The sequence below is a fragment of the Varanus komodoensis genome, unplaced genomic scaffold (assembly GCF_004798865.1).
Source record: "Varanus komodoensis strain SLA01 unplaced genomic scaffold, ASM479886v1 scaffold37, whole genome shotgun sequence".
NCBI lineage: Eukaryota > Metazoa > Chordata > Lepidosauria > Squamata > Varanidae > Varanus > Varanus komodoensis.
This window is the reverse complement of record NW_025335889.1, coordinates 4,376,375-4,398,535: the sequence shown is the minus strand read 5'-3', so window position 1 is coordinate 4,398,535 and position 22,161 is coordinate 4,376,375. Positions and strand designations below refer to the sequence as shown.

Here is a 22,161-nt window from a genome sequence, read left to right as displayed (position 1 = left end):
GATTACAAGCTAACGGTTTATTTTGGCAGGAAAAGCTCCACTCCCCCTCCCCCACAGCTTATAAAGAGCGGAGTGCCCGCCATTTTGTTCAGTCTTTGACGACCGAACGGGCACCCCCATGTGGAAAAAATGATTTCTAAAATGAGTTCTACCGTGAACAGTATCGGTACTAAGAGAACAATGAATATCGGTACCAAGAAACAATGATAACATTTAATAACGACTAAGGTCCACTCACCAACACCGAGTGGGGCTGGTGGGTGGGTTGTGTGACTGCACAGATGGCCACTCAAAGAACATCAGTTACAGGTAAGCAACCTGCTTTTCTTCGTCGTGGCCTCTGTGCATCACACATATGGGTAGATTAACAAGCTTACCATAATGGAGGAGGGAAGGTGTCCTCAACGAAGAACAGATGAAAGAACAGCTCTGCCGAAGGAACAATCTTGTTGAGCACAGACGTCTAAGCAGTAATGTTTGGCGAAAGTGCAAGGATTCGCCCAAGTAGCAGCTCTACATACATCGTCAATCGGTATTCCCGATGCGAAGGCCGATGAGGCAGCCACAGCCCTAGTCGAATGGCCTCGAGGGGTTGTGGGCAAGTCGATACTGGCCAGCTGGTAAGACAAGGTGATGGTATGAACTATCCACTTAGAAAGTCTCTGCAGAGTGACAGGGTGCCTTGGCCCCTGGTAGCATATTTAATAAAAAGTCTATGTGAACGTCAAATAAATTCCGTCCTGGATATGTAGAAGGCTAAACAGCGCCAAACGTCAAGTGAATGTGATGACCTTTCTAACTGAGTAGACGGAGCCGGAAAAAAGGCAGGTAAAATAATATCTTGTCCCATATGAAAGGGTGTGGACACCTTAGGCAGAAAAGATGGATCGAGCCGCAGGACAACCTTTTCTCTATGAAAATTGAGAGAAGGTGGGTCTACGCGTAGGGTGCACAGCTCGCTGGCCCTCCGGGCTGAGGTAACCGCAACTAAGAATGCTGTTTTCCACGAGACAAGATGTAAATCGATTGTTGCCAACGGTTCGAAAGGAGCTCTCGTAAGCGCTTGCAGAACAGCAGAGAGACTCCAGGTGGGCATTATTGGTCTGATCGACGGGTTCAGATTATAAAGTCCCTTCAGAAACCTTTTAATAGTGGGTTGAGAGAAAACGAACGAGCTGTCCACCATACCACGATGATAGGCGATCGCCGCTGTATACACTTTAATCGAAGATGGTTTCAGTCCAGAGTGGTGTAGTTCTAAGAGGAACTGAAGAATTTGATGTATCGATGATGTAAATGGAGAGAATGAACGAGAGTCGGCAAAGGTGGAGAAACGCTTCCATTTAGCTGCGTAAGACTTCCATGTAGAAGGCTTTAAAGCGGAGTCCAATATGTATTGAATGTTCGGATGAAAGGTTGTCAGATTCGATGGCACAATAGTTGGGTCTGACAGTGCTGGAGCAGCGCCACCTCCAGCGAATTCGAAGGTTGCAACTGTAGTGGATTCGAAGGTAGGATTCGAACCACTTGAAGCAGTCATCGGTGTAGACGTAACAAAGTCAGTAGTGGATTCGAAGGTAGGATTCAAACCACTTGAAGTAGTCGTCGGTATAGACGTAGCGAAGTCAGCTATCGGATTCACCACGCAGTTAGTTTCAACGATAATATATCTGGGTGGCGAAGTGCACCATCCTGCTGGGTTATCAGGTACGGGAGTGGTGGAAGATCAAGGTATTCCCCGTGAGAAATGTCCAGTAGTGTGGGAAACCAAGGTTGGTGTGGCCACCAAGGAGTAATTAGTATCCCTGTGGCCCGATCCCAAACAATCTTCGCTATGACTCTCATCACCAGAGGAATTGGTGGGAAGGCGTAGAAATTCAGGTTGTTCCATGGAATCATGAAGGCGTCCCCTAGGGATTCGTACCCGATTCCCGTTCTCGAACAGAAAGTCGCACACACCTTGTTCTGTTGGGTGGCGAACAAGTCCACGTCGGGAAACCCCCAGCGATGAAAAAGGTCCTCGCCTGTCTGGAGGTCTAGTTCCCATTCGTGAGAGATGAGCATGTGCCTGCTGAGAAGGTCCACTTTCACGTTGTCCATACCGGCCAGATGGACTGCTATTATCGTAATGTCTCTCGAAATGCACCAGTCCCAGATCTTCATAGAAAGTCTGGCCAGGGTCGGAGACTTCATCCCACCTTGCTTGTTCAGATAAAAAACGGTGGCTATGTTGTCCAATGTTATCTGAACAACCCAATGTTGAAGAACATCTTCAAAAGAGCATAGGGCTTTGAATACGGCCAACAATTCCAGGAAGTTGATATGATTTGTGGATTCCTGACGAGTCCACGTGCCCTGAGTATACAGGTCGGAGCATAACGCTCCCCAACCCAGAAGAGACACGTCGGTACCGACTGTTATCAATGGGCCTTGGGGCCTGAAGGGGACCCCAGCAGTCCGATTGTCCGGGACCGACCACCATAGTAGTGAATGGAGTATCGAGGATAGGACTCGAAGCAGTTTCGACGGTGGATCTCTCTGTGGGTAGAACACTTTGTTGAAAAATATCTGCAAAGGACGGAGTCGCAGTCTGGCATGTGGCATCTTCGCAACAGCGGAAGCCATATGTCCTAGAAGCCTCTGGATGGACTTCGCCAGAACCGATCTGTCTCATCGCATTCGATGAACATGGCGAGCGAGAGTCAGTTGTCTGTCCCGAGGGAGGAATGCCCTTTCCAACGTCGAATCCAAGTTGGCTCCGATGAACGTAAGCTTCTGTACCGGAAGGAGAGAAGATTTCTCAGTATTAATGCAAAGGCCTAGGTCGTCCAATAAGGCGCAGGTAATACGGATAGAAGTGAGAAGCGCTTCCCTGGACCTGGAGACTAGGAGCCAGTCATCAAGGTAAGGATAAACTTGTATGCCCTGGAGGCGTAGGTAAGCACAGTCAGGGGCCATGCATTTAGTAAACACTCTCGGAGCAGTAGCCAAACCGAAAGGTAGAACCATGAATTCGCAGAAATTGGAGGCAACAGCAAAGCGAAGGAAACGTCTGTGCTTGCGATGGATTGCAATATGAAAATAAGCGTCCTTCAAATCCAATGAGGCAAACTAATCCTCTTTCCTAAGCAGCGGCAAAATATTTTGGAGGGTAGTCATCCGAAACTTCCTCGTCACGATAAATCGATTCAGACCATGTAAGTCTAAAATCGGACGTAGGCCACCGTCCCGTTTGGGAACTGTAAAGTATCTAGAATAGAATCCGTGAAGTCCGTCATATTGAGTTACTTGATGAAACTGCTCAATTACAAAGCAGTTGTTGTATTTCATCGAGCGGTACTGGTGAGCAAGATGTAAACCGAATCGGACTCGATGGAGGAACGGTATCAAATTCTATCCTATAGCCGTGCTGTATAATAGACAATACCCATCCATCAGATGTGATGGACTCCCAAATGGGGAGTCGGCTTCACAGCCGGTCTCCAGATGAGAGGGGGGGCGGGTATAGGATAGGGTAGAGGAATGGTTCGCCAGTCCCGTCAACACTGCCTCCTGTTGTCATATCAGCGGCGGCCCTGTGGGTAGCGTTGTTGGGGCTGTTGTCAATGGCGCTGTTGTTGTTGCTGTTGCCTGTGCTGAGGCTGTTGCCTGGGATGGTAAGGCTGTCTGTAGGGTGGACGGTTCCATGGCAACTTGCGCCTCGGAAGCAACTGGAGCTCCATTCATCGGGCCGTCATGTGGGACTCATGAAGTTTTTTAAGTTTATGGTCCGTTTTCGAATGGAAAAGCCCGGACCCATTGAAGGGCATTTCCTCGATACGCTGCTTGGTCTCTTCGGGGAAGTTGGCGCTCCTCAGCCACGCATGCCTACGAAGAGAAAAGGCATCGACCAACGCCTTCGAGTTAGTGTCCACATGGTGCCTGGCTGTGGACAGCTGTTGGACTGTGACGTGCATCGCCTCCTTGATTAGCACTTTGGCCAAGTCGCTTTGTTGGTCTGGGAGGGCCGAGAAGACGTTGGGGAGGTGTTGCATTATAAAATACTGGTATTTCACCAATGTCACCTCGTAGTTTGAGATACGCAGCCCCAAGCCTGAAGCTGCATAGACCCTCCTGGCCAGGGAGTCGATCTTGCGGCCCTTCTTGTCTCACGGAGCGGTATGGCCTCTTGCCTCTCTACCCTGGGAGGACTCCACCACAACCAAGTTCGGCTTGGGGTGTCAGAGGAGGAATGGTATGTCCTCCTCCCGAACCCGGTACATGGCTTCATACCTCCGTGATGTTGGTTGAGGGTGAGAGGGCAAGTCCCAGGGCTGGGTCATCACCTGCCGTAGGGTGGTGATCAAGGGCAGGATGATGGAGGTGGACTGCTCCCTGCGGACGACGTCATAGATCTTATCTGTAGACGGTCCTGGGAGCTGGACAGCATCGATGTCCAGGGACTGGACGAGCCTGGACATCAGCTCCGCAAAAGAAATGTGGGACTCGTCCGGTGATGCGGGGCCCTGGGAGGTCACCGTGACGTCGGGAGAGGTAGAATCGACATCTGAGTCATTGGAGTCCGCGCTGTAGTATGGAGGGGCTGAAGAAGAAGACTCCACTGGCGAAACGGACCGGCTGCTTTCCTCCCGGGGAAGCGGGGATGTGCGCCTCGGATCCAGCGGCAGTGGGTGATCATGAGAGCGTGGTGGGGACCGATCCCTCGGCGCAGGATAGTACCCGGCTGAGTATGGCCAGGTCCTACTAAGATGGGTAGTCGGAGCTACGCCAGTCCTCAAATCGCTCATACAGCTGCTCCCTGGAGTGACTCTGGCAGGCCCTGGGCGGGGATTCGACTACATCCGCCTCCATCGTGGCCATGGGCATAGGTGTGGGTGACCTAGCCCTGGGGGGAGAGTCCTGAATTTCCCCATCAGAGATCGACCACTGGTGGAGAGATGGAAGCGGCTCGGCCGGGAGGTCAGCCACATGACGGGGAGACCCAAGCAGAGGAGGCATAGGTCGTGCGGGTCAGATGGTGACATCTCCAACCCGCATTCCGCACATCTGCAGAAGGCCGCTCGCTGCGCCATCACAAGAAGAAGAAAAAAGAAGACAGTGCAGAGGGTAAGAATATATTTTTGTTTTTTTAGAAGAAGTAAGAAAGTAGCGGATATAAAACTGGGAGTAAAAGAAGAGGAAAATAGGCTATGAGTAACGGTCAGAGCGACAGTCGAAAGCGGCACGAGGCACAGTGAACGGTGGTTGCAAAGACTGAACAAAATGGCGGGCGCTCCGCTCTTTATAGGCTGTGGGGGAAGGGGAGCGGAGCTTTTCCCGCCAAAATAAACCGTTAGCTTGTAATCTTCCGGCCAAAGGCCAAAGTGTGATGCACAGAGGCCACGACGAAGAAATCAAGTTACTAAGAAAGAGTACAAGCAGATAGCATTAGACTGCAGAGATGGATCAGGGAAACTAAAGCTGAGAATGAGGGATGGTTAGCAAGGGATGCTAAAAGCAATAAAGAATCCTTATTCAGATATGTGCATAGTAAAAGGCAAAGGAAACACTGAAAAAATACTTAAGTTGAGAAGGGAAGAACTTCCTGATCTAGGCAGGAGATGGTTGAAAAGGAACTGAGCCAATGGGAGGGAGCCCCTCCCATGCAAGCAGGGAACAGGAAAGGGCAGGGTTCCCACCCAGACTGACATTTAGCTGAAAAATCTTCCCTACAACAGGCTGCATGCAGCTGCAGATCCCCTAGGTGTGATGCATAGAGGCCACAAAGAAGAAATGCTCAACTACTTGTCAAAGAAGAGAGTTGAACCACTCAAATGAGGATTACAAAATAGTAAGATGAAAAGAAGAAAAAGCAGAAGAGCACAGTTCTGTCCCAGTCTTCTTCTGGAAAAGGGAGGTGCACAGAATGCTGATCAAATTTGTCTGTAAGACAAAATTGGGTGGGGTTGCTAATACTTGGGAAGACAGAACAAAAATTCAAAATAATCTTGGTAAGTTGGGAATGTTAGGCTTTCATCAGCAGAATGAAATTTAACAGAGACAAATGCCAAGCTCTGCACCTAGGAAAGCCAAATGCACAGTTATAAGATGGGGAAAACATGAATAAAAAATGCTATGAGTCTTTAAGAAAGATCTTCAAATTGTTGTAGATCACAAGCTGAATGTTGAGTCAACAATGTGATGGTGAAAAATAGACAAATGCTATTTCAGGCTGCATTAATAGAAGTATCACTTCCTAATCACATGACATAATTCCCCTCCACTCAGCACTGTGTAGGCCTCATCTTGAGTACTGTATTCAGTCCTGGGCAGCACAGTTTAAGATAGGTGCAGACATATTGGGAAAAAATAGAGGAAGGCAGAAAAGATAACTGGGAGATTGGAAAAAATGCTCTGTGAGGATAAGCTGGAAGAACTGAGCATGCTTAGCCTTAAGGAGACTGGAAGGAGCTGTGATAGCACTCTTAAAGTACTTGAAAAGTTGTTACACAGAGGAGGGCCAAGATATCTTCTCAATCATTCTACCAGGGAAATCCTCTTGACTGTTAGGAGCAGTACAACAGTGCAACCAATTACCTAGAGAGGCTGTGGTCTCTCCCACACTGGAGGCACTGAAGATGCAGTTAGACAACCGTCTGTTGGGGATGCTTTAATTATTTCACTGATTGATGGAGTTGTATATCCAACAAATCTTCCCACCACCCCTCAGCTAATTAAATGCCCTACAACAGAGGACAGTCTTAACCTAGTGCCATGCAGGTTCCAGAACTGGGAGGGAGGCACCACTGAAAAGCCTCTTCTTGTTGCTACCAGCTGAGCCTTGCTTGCACGTGGCAACTGGAGTTAGACCCAAGAACTTGATAGTAGTGTCTGGGTAGACTGTGACTGAGAGAGGTCCTCCATCAGATACTGTGGCATCAAGCCATGTAGGATTTTATAGGTCAAAAACAGCACCTTAATTTGGGCTTGTAAATATATAGGCTGCCAATACAAGTGAGTCAGAATTGGTGTTATATGATCTGATCCCTGTCCTTAATCTGGCTACAGCATTTAACACAAGCTGTACCTTCTGAACTGCCTTCAAGGGCAGCTTCACATAGAATGCAATGCAGTAGTATATTTTAGAGACTGGAGCATAGATTACTGATAGCAGGCTAACCCTGTTCAGATAAGGGCATAGCTGATCCGTCATCCATAGCTGATCCATCAGCCAAAGGCATTCCAAGCGAAGCCACTGATGCCACCTGGGCTTTAAACAACCAAAATGGCGTCAGGAGCACCTTGAGGCTACAAACTTGCTCCTTCAGGGGAAGTAGAACCCCAACTAAAAAAGGTTGAATTCCCTCCATCTGGACAGTAGTACCACTCATTTCAGTCTTGTCTGGATTGAGCTTCAGTTTGTTAGCCTTCATCTAGTCCACTGTCCCAGCCAAGCACCAGTTTAGTACATGAATAGCCTCACCTGAAGATGAAAAGGAGAAATAGAGCTGTGTGTCATCAGCACGACATTGCACTCCAAAACTCCAGATGGCACCCTTCAGCAGTTTCATGTAGATGCTAAATAGTATGAGGGACAGGACTAATCCCTGAGGAACCCCATGCTGGAGAGTGCAAGGGCTGAGCGGTATCCCTCAAGCACCAGCTTCTGGAGCTGTGGTCCAAGCAGGAGCAGAACCATTGCAATATAGTACTCACTCCCAACTCGGACAGATGCCCCAGAAGGATACCATGATCGATGGTATCAAAACCCACTGAGAGGTCTAGGAATACCAATGGGATTACGCTTCCCCCTGTCTCACTCCCAACCTAGGTGGTGACCAAACAGGCTGACCAAATTTGTTTCTGTGCCAAAACCAGGCTTGAACCCCAATTGAAATAGATCCAGATAATCCATCTCAGCCAGAAATGTCTGTTACCACCAACTGTAACTTGGGGGTCCTGCATGAGCCAGGGACTGAACCTGATGGCTTTACTGACGCTTTCCAACTCTACTATTTTATGATTCTGTGATTCTATAGCAATGTAAAAATCATCAAAGGTTTCAACTCTATTTCTTGTGATTTGAATACAGACAAAGGCAAGTTGCTGTTTTTATCACACTACATATGTTAATCAGCTCAGCAATGCAATGATGTTCCATGTGAACTTCTAAGAAGCTTTTGTGAATGGCAGCTGTTCATGTAATTAGCCATAACTGTACTTTCTGCATTTCAATCCCTTCTGACAAACACAGTTTATATTTCCCTCAGTTTTGAGGATAACAGTTCATGTATCTGATAAACTGAACAGCATACACAAAACCTTGTGTTATTCTTTCAGGTGTCACAAGACTCTATGTTGTTTATGCTGCAACATACTAATACAACTCCCTCTTGGAAAAGTGCATCAGATGTATCACTTTATTAGTATAAACAAATAATATATAGAAATGTGTGATTAACTGGCAGATATATATGTGTATACCTCTATTTATCTTTCATTTAAAGGGTTTATTGGGGGGGGGAGGGGGACAATCACTTTACCTTACCAAGAGTCAAAGCCTGCTAGCAACAGAAAAATACAACTGTTAATTCTTTCCCAGTTGTAATGAAATTTGATATTTCCTTTTTTAATACTTGATTTGCTGTAATCATAGGCAAGAACCTTTCAAGTGTTTATGTACCCTTCTAAATTTTATAAGGAAATTCAAGCAAGCTTTCATCTGCATTTCTATGGGGAAACTGATTATTTGCCTGTATCACAGAACCAGAAAAGATATGGATGAGAAAGAAACCTTTCAAATTACTGAAGTATCTTCTTTCATCAAATGCCAGCAACATAGCGACTTCAACATTTCCTGTAATAATACAGCTATACATTACGCTCTTCAATTCGGTGTTGCAAAACTAAGTAGTTCTTTTTAGCTGCTTCACCTTGTGTGTGTGTGTGGGGGGGGGGCAACATAATGAAGAAAACCAGAACTCATCAACTAAAACTGTCTCACAGAAATAAAGGGCACTTTAATCAAAACAGCGCTATTGAGAATCTTAGTATAAGAATCTTAAGCAGCATTGATTTTTGCTGGTACTCAATGAGGCTCCCTGGGGGCTAGCAGTGAGTAGGGAGCAAGCAGTGCTGTTAAACAAAGAGAAGCATAGGCAGAACTGAAAGGAAATATAGGATCAGTGACTGGAAGGAAACAGGCATAAATAGAACCCCTAGTAGAAAAAGGTGATTTTTTTAAAAAATTAAATAATGGGAAGAGTAGAGAGAATCTCTGGCTTTGTTGAACGATAGTCCAGTTGTGTGTCTATGTGTCCCAAATGCTTGCAAAACAGATTTGTGAAAAAAAATCTTTAAAAAGGTTTACAGGGTACAAGAAAGCTCTCCTAGTGTCATTCAAATTTTCTAAATAATAATAAAAGCAACCACTGCAACTCAATGAAGTGTCAAGTTATTACTTTTTAGATGAACCAAACCGTCATAAGACTTAAGACTTAACCACAAAACTAGATCTGAGAAGTCTGATATATTCCTTTTGAGTGGGGGTGGTGGGCTTGCACAGAATTTATTATGGATTGGACAGAGAAAATTGGGAAGGCCTGCAAATGGCTGACCATGAGGGAATTCCTGTGAATTTTTGACACAGATGATATTAATCTTTCAGAGGATTTGAAAAACAAAAAAACAACCCCCCCCCAAAAAAAATTAGCACAAGTTTCTGCTTTTAATGCAACTTAATTATTTAGGTACACTGCTGGATAGAACGACACTATGGGCTACAGCATGCAAGCAATTTCTAGCAAAGTACATTGAATTTTGGTTCAAGATGTTCAAAGTTGTAAAGGGGAACCCATTTGCCCAAAGCACAAGTTCCAGAACAAGGACTAGGAGACTTACTTAAGACAACCTGAGGAACTTTTTACACACTGCAAGCTTGGCCAAAAAGGATGAGAAGCACATTTAAAATGTGTGGAAGTATTATGCAATATGGTCAGCTGGGAAGAGGTAGCAATGGTTAAAAAACAACAACCAAACAAGCTGGAAATGTGAATAAAGCTTCCTAAAGACTACCCAAATGTTTTGTGGAGAAGAAAAGGCAGGGGAGCATGTATAAAGTGTTGCATTCTGTTTCCAACCAATTAAGCTCTCTCCAATGAAGAATGTTAGTTAGCACAAACAGAATGTCTCATTTAAAAAAACAATCGGGTTTAAAGACCAGCAGTCAAGCCACAGAACTGCATATCCCCATCACTGCACTGCAGCAAATTTCAGCAGTATGTATGACCCCCTATTGACAAAATAAATTGGAACCATAATCTTGCACCCAGCTTGTTGGTAGTTCTGCGCATGCGCACGCACGCGCGCACACACACACCAGAACTAAGTAGAATGGGGTAGTGGAAATTCACAAACCATGAAGCATAATTGAACAGCTTACTTTAATTCTACAGTTTGGTGCCAATACAGAAAAAGTTAGGAATGTGAGCAATATATATTCAGCAACCAGAGAATCTCAGTTTTGCTAAATCTTAATTCTTATAGCTTCAGCAATTCTTTGGAAGCTGTGGGATACTTAGAAGAATCCAAGGAGCTAGGGTTAGAGATTGAAGGAAAATATCTACTGGAATGGCCCTTTAGTGCTATGCGTAATTCTTTATACTTCCCCATGTCTAGCAAACTGGAATGCAAAATAAGCAAATATATGCAAGCCTATTGTATACAAAGATGAGGAAAACAATGTTTGCCTTTTGTTTAATCTACCCCTTAATAAACAACTTAATATCATTTGGTTAACATAAACCTGTCATCCCTCTGGGAGTCCCAGCAATAATGATGTAATCCATTCTGAACTCATCAATCGGGGATGGATGTAAATACAAAAAGACAGGCATACTTCAAGTTAGGAATTAGTTTTGGAGCATCTAATCATGGGAGCATTAGATGCTTCTACGGCTGTTGTAAGCCGCCCCGAGGCTTCGGCGAATGGGGCGGCATAAAAATGTTTTAATAAATAAAAAAATAAAAAATAAAAAAAAAACCAAAGCTGAATTAACAATTTTGAGAAATTCTGTGTTTGCTGCAGTTCATTCATGGCAGTGGACTCCAGATGATTTGAATGAAAACTCCCCAAAGACCTATTTGCAGCTTTATCATCCCTTCCATTTAATTTATAATAAATCTGGCTTAATCTGGTTAGTTAACTGACATTAAACAAAAATTCCCCATTTGTGACTTGGCAATGTATGTATAAACCAAACCACCAAGGAGAACAGTCAAAGCAAGTAACTTTTAGGCCTGTAATTCTATGCACTGCAGGCAGCTTGCTTCATGGCCACAAGCATTTTGAATTCTATGCACACTTAATTGAAAGGAATGAAATGTCAAGGTGCCTCAGCTGTCTTGTCTCACAATACCTGGTTACAAACATTTCATCTCCTAAATCTTTAAAGGACATCAAAAGGCTCTGATGACTTAATCCAATAACACACAAAAGGACATGGCTCGTCTATCCTCACCCCTGCCCTATAACTGAATTACATGACAAGCAAATGTCAATTTCTCTGGACCAACAAAAAGACAAATGCTCACACGCACACGCACATGCACACACACCTACAGAGAGACAAAGTTTCTTTCCCTCAGACAGATATTTATTTCCTAGAGCTGATGCTTTTAAAAGTGCTTACATACTGGCAGAGTTCTGCAGTTTCATGACAGTATATTTCCTCTGTAAAAATGATTATTCCTTTTTCCAATTTCAGCAAGCAGAGTACTTAAGAATTTGACACAGCAATAAATCAACTTGCTTGTCTTTGAAGGTCATGCATGTGTATGGTTTATACACAAAGCAACGGTATTAGGTACCTTTAGTTTTGCTTAAAGCAGGCCATCTGAGAAGAGCATTCTGCCTATTTAATTCTGAATAAATGTTATTTACAACAGACATAAGAACTTAAGAGCAGCCATGATGAGTCACAGCAAATGTTCTAGTCCAATATTCTGCAAATACAGTGGACAAACAGCTGCCTGGTCAACTGGTCATGATACAACACTTCCATACTGATAACAGCTGATGGAAGTAATGATGATGCAGCCTACAGATGTAAATTAAGGTGGAAATACTGATGAAAAATAAGACTGAAATGCAATTTGAGTTAGTAGGAAAGAATCATCAATAAAAGTCAGTGCAATTTGCAGCCACCTAAGCAGTATAAAGCTGAAATGTTGTGTTTCTGCTTAAGCCACAGGAGCCAAGGCTATGATCTTCACAATTATGAGAAAACAGACATTCTAGATTTACCATCATTTCAACCCTACTGAACTTTTGCGAGCTTCTACATCAATTGCCTTCAGCAAAAAAGCATCACACAATGAGAGAGCTTTACTGAATTTGATTACATCCATTTGTTCAAAGATCAGATGCAGCACAAAAGTCATAACTACCCTCTATTTGTACAAATAAGAGCTTAAGATTCATGAAGCACAGATTTCTTTTGAGTACATCCAAAATGTCTCTATTTGTTTACCTTGAGATATTTCACTTTGTTTAGAATGTGGTCCTTGTTACAGTGTTGGGTCTGGTTTCCTACGTTTTTCTACTTTAGGATTTCAGGTGTTTTTCCACAACAAGAAAGCATTATCTTCTACACCCATATGATTTTTCTTATAGAACCTCTAGGGTATGAACAGTATTTGGACTACTCTTCAGTGGTAGAGCACATACTTTAAATGCAAAAGGTCCCATGTTTGATCTCTACCATCTCAGCTAACAAAGAATGAAATAACAGAGGACAGGAACTCTGCCTGTACTCTAGGAAACTGCTGCCAGTCATCATAAGCAATATTGAGTTAAATGGTCAGAGGGTCTGACGTGGTAGAAGACAATTTTTTGAGTATTTAGGGAGGCGTTTCCACATGACACCCAGGAGAACTTCCAATGGTGCTCACGAAGCTATCCACTTCCTGTCTATAACCTTTTTTCTTAATATAAAAATTCCAGAAAATGTTTTCTTTCTCTTCCTTTCTAGCATCTCTCCCTCTGTCCTTTGCCTTGCTATTTCCCCCCTGCCTCCCAGCCTTTAGCCAGAGAGCCAGTGTAGTGCAGCGCTTAGACTAGGACTCGGGAAATCTGGGTTTGTGTTCCCCTTCAGCCATGGAGCTCACTGGGTGACTCTCGGCCAGCCACAGACTTTCAGGCTAACCCTCCTCACAGGGTAGTTATCCTTGTAGGGATATAATAGAGAGGAAAATCTTATATGATACCTTGAGTTCCTTGAGGAAGAAACACGGGGTGTAAATCTAATAATATCAATAACCTTGCTAGTCCCTTATCTCTTTAGCTCAGTTTCTCCCTCCACCTAGTCTCTAGCCTTGCTTTTTCTTTAACTCTTACTATTTTCCCTCCCCGCCAGCCACAGACTATGATCCTCCTACCCCCACTGCTAGCTCAGTTTTCTCTAGCCAGGGTCCCATAGCAGTCATCATGTAATTCATGGGTCCTCAAACTACGGCCCGCGGATGGATCCGGCCTGTCATGGCCATCCATCTGGCCTGCGCCGCCGTTTGCCACCCGCACGCGTGCTTGCTGCACAGGCGGGGAGGTGGTGGCTCGCTCAATCCGAGATGGTCTCTGAGCGAGCAAGCCACCGCCTGCCTCCCATAGGCGCGCGCTTGCTGCTGCCTTGCAGTGTAGGGAGGTGGTGGCTCGCTAGATCAGAGATGGTCTCCGAGCGAGCAAGCCGCTGATACCTCACACGCACCCGACGGCACCTTACCAGCCCATGCTCCCAGGCACCCCACCTCACCGGCCTGCGCATGTAGCCATGGCCTTTCAACTGGCCCCCTATCGAAAAAGTTTGAGGACCCCTGATGTAATTAGTCACATCCTCCATGTGACCCATTTTGTGGTGGTGTCCACATCAGCCTCTCAAATTCCCAAATGTGCCCATAGGTCCAAAAAGTGGGGGACCCCTTGTATACAGGACTACCTCCTGAACAGCTGAAGGGGTGACATATTGGATTTTTCAAACTACTACCTTCAGGCAGCTATATGTAGTAGTGTAGTTAAGGAGAAGCACAAATCCAGATCTTTTTCCAGCGTAGAATTGACACTATCATCTAATCTCTTGGAGAACCAGGGTGAATGAAAGCTCCATCTTTTTCTGACAAGAGATTAAGTTGACAGAACTTCAAATTTTTCCTACAGTTTCTCACAGTTAAGAGCAGAAGCATCAAACCTCTTCTAGCCAGAAGACTAAATTCGATTTTGGGAGAAGCTTTTGGGCTGAAGGAAAAGAATGCCAGAGTACTTCATCTTAAAGTTCTTGCTGCTGATAGCTAAGCCCTAGAAGAGGCATTTTGATCTTTCAGAAGGGAAGGGGCACAAATACAAAACAACAACAAACAACAACAACAGTGAAATCATCAAACATTTGGCAGTTGAGGAAACAGACAAAAAGTGTGGATGGGATTCATAAATCTTTTATGGAGTTCCTAATTCATGCAAATAGTTTAAACAACCATGTTTTGCAAAAATCTTTTCATTTCTAATTAAGTCCTAATGCTGCATTTCAGCTGGCTGAGTATTTTTGTTAAAGCTTAGTGTGCATGTCAAGTCGAACCTGTGAGATCATAAGCAAGCATCCCGAAGCTTACTGTCAGCTACGATGCATAGGACTGAGTCACACCCTGTAAACTGTTATGTGAGGTTAAGATGGCTGTGATTCATGTTTTAAAGCAAAGGCAGTGGTTTTTCCAGGATGATCTGAGAGTTAAAGCAGAGTTTTAGCTGCTTGGAATACAAATAATGTAAAAGAATGAAAAATGGGGCCATGACAATAGATTTTCTTTAAAAGCAAAATGATGAAAGCACTCATGATGAGTTTCAAACTGTGCCACTACAGCACTGGCATATGTGCCATTCCCCAATTCTTATTATTTTTTTTAAAGTCACCTAAGTAGACCCATATTTACCCTAGAAAAAGGTGCAAAAAATTGGTGGTGGGTAAGAACAGCTGCAGCGTAACTGGCTCCATTGTCAAAGAGGTTCCAATTTCACGATCACCTCTAAATTCTAATTGCCTTCACCTATTATGGCTTAAATATGGAAAGCAGTAATCTATCCTGATGAACAACTGGTCCAGTCTCTGTTTCCATCCAGCAGTCTCTGTATTATCAACAGGGAGGACTCCCATGGTCAGACTCAGAAAACTAGTTTCCCTTCAAACAACTCCCATCAAATTAGTTTAGTTGATTCTAAAACCCATCCTGAGTCACATCAGATTTTCCTATACATCCAGAAATGCGGGCATAGGGGGTGGGATCCCGTCCTCACTCCATTTAGCTGGAGATTTCTTCCTGCAACCTCTGGTTTCTGACATGCTGCCAAGGGCACGCTACCACAGTAACAGAAAACTAACATTAGATCAAGGGTAACACAGAACCCAGGGGTACTAAAAAACCATTACGACTCCTGGCAAGAGCACCCCCCACCCCATGTACATCAACTCTACAAGCACCACACTTTCAGCTGCTCCTTCTCCCTAATTCTATTGAAAGACTATCTACTTCCTCAATGTTATGCAGCAACATGGGGGAAGGGGGAGAGATGGTGGCAGAAGGATGATAGAAAGGAAAGGTACAGAGCAGGGAATTTTCACCAGAATAAAAGGAAATGGGAGGAAGAAAAAAGAATCCTGAAAAATGTAGAGGCACCAATGTGCCCTTGAGCACAAAAAGAGTAATGGAAAAAGTTGTCTGTCTCTATGCCAGGGACAGAAGAGAAACACCCTGTAACTGCTGGGAGAGCATCAAAAGAGGTGAACAGTAGTTACAAAGAGAAGCATGGAGGACACAAAATCCTTTCCATCTCTGATTAAAATCCAAGGCAGAGCAAAAACTTGGGTACCTGAATTGTACAAGAGACAAGCACTGGAAGCTTCCAAAATTCTTATTTTCAAGACAGGAAATACAATACTTGGCAACAGCACTAGTCTACATTTATGAGAATATAATTCAGTCAAGCTAACCTACATATTGCACTTGGCCAAAGTTATATAATTCTACTTCCATGCAGATGTATAGGACATTTTCACTGATAAAAAGTCCACACCCAGAATCTGTAGGGGAAAAGCAACCTTTAATGCTACTTTAATTGCTTCCAGTAATTTCAAAACTTTGTTGATCCAACTTATGAACTAATTTTTCAACAAACTTGGTTTTCAGAATAAAAGCTAGAGAACATCACACATTTAACACCACCAATTACCTAGTTAGAAGTGCAGGAAGGTTTCAAGTAAAGTTCTGAGAATGGAAGCAAAGATTCCTGCTTGATGCATCCCACACCCCTGCAGTGTTCGTCTACAATTCCAATCACCCCACATCAGCATGGTCATGTTTGTTGGAATGAAGTTGTTTGAAGTTCAACACATTTAAAGGATGGTAGGTTGTTTTGGAGTTCACATTCAAAAATAGTGCTTATGTACCTGTTCAAAAACATGTGCATTCACAGGTGATAAGGGCAGATCAAGTATTAAACATGAATGAAGTTCCACCTTCTAGACAAAAAAAAAGCTAGCAAGTAGAAGCAGAACTTTTCATTCAAATATTTAAAACAGATTATTTAGCATGTGACTAGCAAAACAAAATATTCAGAATAAATAGCATGTGGGTAGGAGTTATATTATTCAGATTATATTATATTCAGATTATATTATTCATTAGAAATTCTAAAACTGGATTGCCTCACTTTGGAGCAAATGTGACAATCGAAAGATAAGAGGAGAGGTTCTTTATGGATCATTAACTAGTTAAAAACAGACAGCAGACAGTAGGAATAAATGGGCAGTTCTTGCAATGGAATGATACAAGCAGTGGTGTCTCACAAGGCTTTTTATTGGGGCCAGTGAAAGTGCCAAATTTGATGGCAGTACATTATTTAAAGGGACTAACCCCCACCACCACACACAGAGCTTAAAAGGGATCTCTTCAAAGGGGGGGGGGGTATAGCACATGCATATACTATCATTATTAGCTACACAAAGATAAGCTCCCAGGCCATGAAGTAGTGCCACAAGGACAGGCTCCCGAGCCATGCTGGGTAAGCCTTTGTTCAGCAGTGGGGACCTATTATCCTGGGCTAACCTGTGTGAATGAGATAAGGATGAATTATGAATAATGAATGCTGGAATTCTTGAAGCAAAACGGTCAAGCTCAACACATTTCCTCCTAGACAAATTAGACAAAACCACCCTGCAAGGATGACAACTATTGTCCTAAGACCCCTGCAAACTATTCCATCAACAGCAGCCAACAAATGCAGAAAAGAACTTACCTTTTTACCCATAGAAAACAGACATGATCACAGAGTGGACAGCAATAGATAAGGTCACCAGGAGCAATCAGGCACCCATCAAGTCAACATAAGTCTGGGAAACAATGGAAAGCTTCCCATTCCTATTGAAAGAAGTTTAAGGACCAGGGACTTAGAAAATGAAAGCAAGCAAGCTCTGAACATAGACTTGACAACCCAGCCTGGAATGTGGACTTCTTATATCCCTTCCTGCCTAATCAAAGGACTGCTACTGAAAGTGTAGCATTCAGGACAACCAAAAGACAGGTAGTAGTCTAGAAAACTCTCATCTTCTATTAGCCTATCTCTATGAGGCTGTTGGGCTCTTTATCTCTTAGAAATATAGCATATGAATGGGATGCAACAGGAAAATTGGCTGCCTAGAAACTAGAAAGCTACTCTGTATTTTCTGCTTGAATAAGCTTTCCTTTAGTTTCTAATTGTTGTGTGTGTCTGTGCAAATGCAAAGCTGTTCTCTCTCTGGAAGCACATGTAAAAACCCCAGCAAAAGATCTCAAATCTTTCAAAGCAATCTAGTGGACAAGCACCATCTTTTAAGGTGCATGTTCCGTAAGGTACATGTTCCCTAAGATTACCTGGTGTAACAGAGGAATGGGAAATAAAGTGTCAAATGCCGTTTACTGTATGCTAAAATAAAACTATTCATAAAGGGTATTATGATAATGAGGTCCGATATAAAGGGAACTGACAAAGAGCATTTGAGACTATGGTGGACAGTTACTAGCCATGATGGCCATATATCACATGCCGTACCAGAAGCTGCAACCTTTAATCCATGCTAAACTGTGGCACTTTCAGGCACCACTTTGTATGTCCAAGCTGCAATTTGTGGGTTATCATGTCATGCAAAGTCAGTGGGCATGGATTATGCAAGGCTTAAGTAAGTGCACAAAGTCTGTTGTTTAACTCTCAAATAACCCTAGCATATCCAATTCCCAAAGAGCGTTGGATAAGCAAAACAGAAGCCACAGAACAGACTGTCATGGCATACATTAGCACATTATCTCATACTTGCAAAATTGACTTGGAAAGGAAACAGAAGAAACTTTTCAAGTAAAGTTTTATGGCTATTGCTTAGCAGATAAAAGGTTCACTGTTTTCCTCAGAATGAAGTCCCATCTTTCAAACTTGTCCAATGCCTCATTGGTACTGCCACTCACTAATACTTAATTGGGACACAAAGTCAAAAAGGTCAAGTCAGAGTTCTTTGCAAAAGCCACTAACAGACCATTCAACCAGATTCTCTGCATATTAGTCACATGCATTTCTCTCCATCTCCTAAGGAGCAAATGCTCTTTTGACCCCTGCCTCCAATTCCTTACAACTGACTCTCATTACTACCAAAACTCAAGGAGACTATCTTAGACTGATGATCCCACTGGGCTACCCCATGGCCATGCAACCTTAAGGCTAGTTAATTCAGCTAATCAGAACAGATACTGCTCATATGTAGGGAGAACAGAACATTCTTTTACAGCCTCTTTTAAATTCATGGAAGTGATACTTTCAAGAATCAGATGGATAACACATAGCATTATATGACCTTAGCAACAATAATCGAGATATACACTTTTTACAAATCAAATCAGATCAGTTTATTAAAAAAGTAAAACTTAATGATGAGCCTATCTTGTGAAGTGGGAATTTTATCCCAATTAAGGAGAGAGATAAAAGGGTGCCAGGATCTGGAAACCTTTCAAGCTACCTGACTTCTCCAAATTTCAAATACTTACAGGTTTTCTAAATTTAAGTGTGATAGGCTCCCACTGTGGGATGCCACGGAATTCACAGCTTCTGTGCTGAGCATGTATGTATGTATGCATGTATCTTGATATAAATGAAGGATGAACTATAAAGCAGTCATGAACAGCATCATGTTCATATATGGTAAAAAAGATTCTGAAAGGTGTGCGATGGGGTATTCTTTCATAAAGGATTCCTAATGTCAGAGGTTCCTTGGATACTAAATTCATTAGATCACTAAAAAACAAACAAACAAATACTGCATATGTATAACAGAGAAAGGACTTTGGCAAGACCCTGACTTCCTATGTCATGCCTGAAGTCAGACTGATGGATATGTAGTCTGGAAATGACAGCAAACAGAATCTCAAGTGCAGAAAGGCACAAAATAAGGTATCATAATTTCTGCGGTATAGCCCTATACATATCTACTCAGAAGGAAGGATCACTGTATCAATGGGAGTTACTCTTCAGTAAGTGTGTGTATGATTACTGCTCTCAGGCACAATCCTGTGCCCTCAGTGTAAGTATGTCTCTGAAGCTTACATCACCTTAAGCCCAGAATAGGGTGCACCAGCGGGAATCTCTACTGGTGCCATTCCTCACAATGAGTGTTTTATCTCAATGGCAGTTTTCGGCTAGATAGCAGGAGGGAAGGAAGCTAAGAAACAAACAGGAATCAGTGCAAGTCCTTGGCTCCAGCCTCCTCTCCTTGGCACAACTCCTTTCCACCCCTCCAGGGCCCAGTTGAAACTGGAGAAGGAGGCAGTTAGAGTGATTCTTTCCATGCCGGCTGTGAAGAGGTCCCAGCCCCAGGATTGCAGCTGCAGCTTTAGAAAATTCTATGGTCACCCAAATAACATTTGGAGATTATAGGATTGTGTCCATAATGAATGGAATCTCTAACTTTTATGGTTTCAAGTGCTGGTAAAGTCTCAAAAGGAAGCAGAGTGAAGTAACAGAGAGTGGTACTTCACTGCCTTACTCTGCAAAAGCCGAAGCAGAAAAAGATCTGTATTAAAGAAACATGCACAAGATTTAGAAACCTGTTTTTCTTGTCACAGAATCTGAACTACTTTGATGCAGAATTTACCTTTTTTCACTTTTAGTAAAGTCTGCACAAAGCCCTGTCTATGCAGAATGGGAATGCTCTAGCTGAAAAGCTATCCATATCATGAAATACTGATGCCAAGAAATGCTATTTGAAGAAAATGCACCAGGTGCTTGCATCAAAAATTATTTCAACACTATAGATTTTCATCTAACATTTAATTAAAAACCATACAACACAAGAAAGCCTAATACTAGTACAGAAATTCATCTTATTGAAGTGTTTCATTTCTCAAATTCTAATATTATGCAGTGCTTGTATGGAGACAAAACTTCTCCATTATGGAGGCAGCAGAGTGCAGACACATTAAAACACTATCCCATTCTAAAACACAGGATCATCTATGATAAACTACAGCCAAGATGCATCAATCCATTCACCTCCAGTTTAACATACAAAGCTATCAAGCACACATTTAAAGAATGGTCAAAGTGTGATACCAGAGGGGTGGTGTGTTTTTGCATAGGCAGTGTTAAGCAGTTTTTTTTCTTCCTGCAATCTACCAGTGGACATTATGGAGGACTTAAAAACCCCTTCAGATTCAGTAAAAGTGCTGGGTTTGAATCATAAAATCTTAAGTGCACCACAGTTTATGTTTCATTTTAACAGATGTTTCTGCTAGCAGAATTACTGATAAATCCCCATTGCATTAGAGATCAGGAGCCAGGACATGACCCAAGTTCTCTCTTCACTGGAGGAGACTGTTAATAGTTAATGTATGCATCCTTCAAAATCAAGCTCTCTACAGCAGGGGTCCTCAAACTTTTTAAACAGGGGACCAGTTCACTGTCCCTCAGACTGTTGGGGGGGTGGGGCGGACTATAGTTTGAAAAAAATATGAATGAATTCCTATGCACACTGCACATATCTTATTTGTAGTGCAAAAAACCAGGAAAAAACAATACAATATTTAAAATGAAGAACAATTTTAATCAACATAAACTTATTAGTATTTCAATGGGAAGTATGGCCCTGCTTTTGACTAATGAGATGGTCAGTGTCCGGTACCATATTTGCTCCTCTCTTCTGTATTCAGAGCCAATGCATGCGTACAATAGAGGGAAGAGCCGGCATGTGCACAATTCACGCTGGCAAGACCAGCAGAGCAGCAGGAACCAGCCAGAGCTAGCAGAGAGAGCCAGTGCATGTGCAGTTGAAGGTAGTTGTTACAATCTGGCGTGTGTGCTGGCTCTCTGCTAGTCTCCAAAACTGAAAGAGTTTCAGAGTACACTTGCACTGGCTCAGAGCTTTTGGACTCATTCGGAGATCGTTTTCTCCGAATGAGTCCGAAAGCTCTGAGGCGAGCCGAGCAAATGACATTGGTGGGCCGTATCTGGCCCGCAGGCCATAGTTTGAGGACCCCTGCTCTAAAGCAATCTATTAATTTCTAAACGAGAATTGCCATGGCAGGGAATCTCCAAAATCACTCTGTCAATATAAAACTTGTTCCCTATAGCATAAAGGCTGAGACACTGGGAAGTTTAGATACATGCTCTTGTTTTGACCTTGAAAATCGGCACATGCAGAATAGTCTTGTTTCTATAGTGCTCAAGGCTTTGATGAAGCTAATCAAACAAACAGGGACTAAAAAAGGGAAAGAAGAAATAAAGAGATCTAAAGCACAACCCTATGCAAATTTAGACAGGAAGAAAGGCTTATATCTCCCAGCATGCCTCAGCCAGAACTGGGGCATGATAGGAGTTGTAGTCATTCTTTCTCAATTGTTCCATAAGTTATTAATGTTCAATTTAACCTTGGTATTTAAAATAGAAAATAAACTATGGAGGGGAGGGGAGGTGAAGTATCAGGATACCAGTCTGTTCATAAGACAAATGATTCCAGCCCCAAAACTTGCAATGCTGCAGACAGGACATTGTAAACCAGAGTGTGTTTCTGCTGATCAATGAACAATAAATCACTTGGCATCTTGCAGTTCCTCACTATCAATCATTTT

At 43.1% G+C, this 22,161-nt stretch overlaps 1 protein-coding gene across 5 annotated transcripts in view; it reads right to left on the bottom strand.

Annotated features, from left to right (window-relative positions):
• The window catches only part of STK4 (serine/threonine kinase 4), a 79,535-nt gene that overhangs the window by 10,070 nt on the left and 47,304 nt on the right, over positions 1-22,161 (bottom strand). The window contains exon 11 of one of the 5 annotated variants that reach the window (XR_006415686.1): positions 17,315-17,436. The exons of 1 other annotated variant lie outside the window; for it this stretch is intronic. Coding sequence is in view for 3 of the 4 variants with exons in the window: in XM_044440248.1 (XP_044296183.1) it covers positions 7,442-7,462 (21 nt within the window). In the remaining variant the exon portion in view is untranslated. Of the gene's footprint in view, positions 1-7,392; positions 7,463-16,847; positions 17,125-17,314; positions 17,437-22,137; positions 22,148-22,161 lie in introns of those variants that run through there. 3 more of the 5 variants (XM_044440248.1, XM_044440249.1, XM_044440251.1) reach the window with 3 other exon arrangements.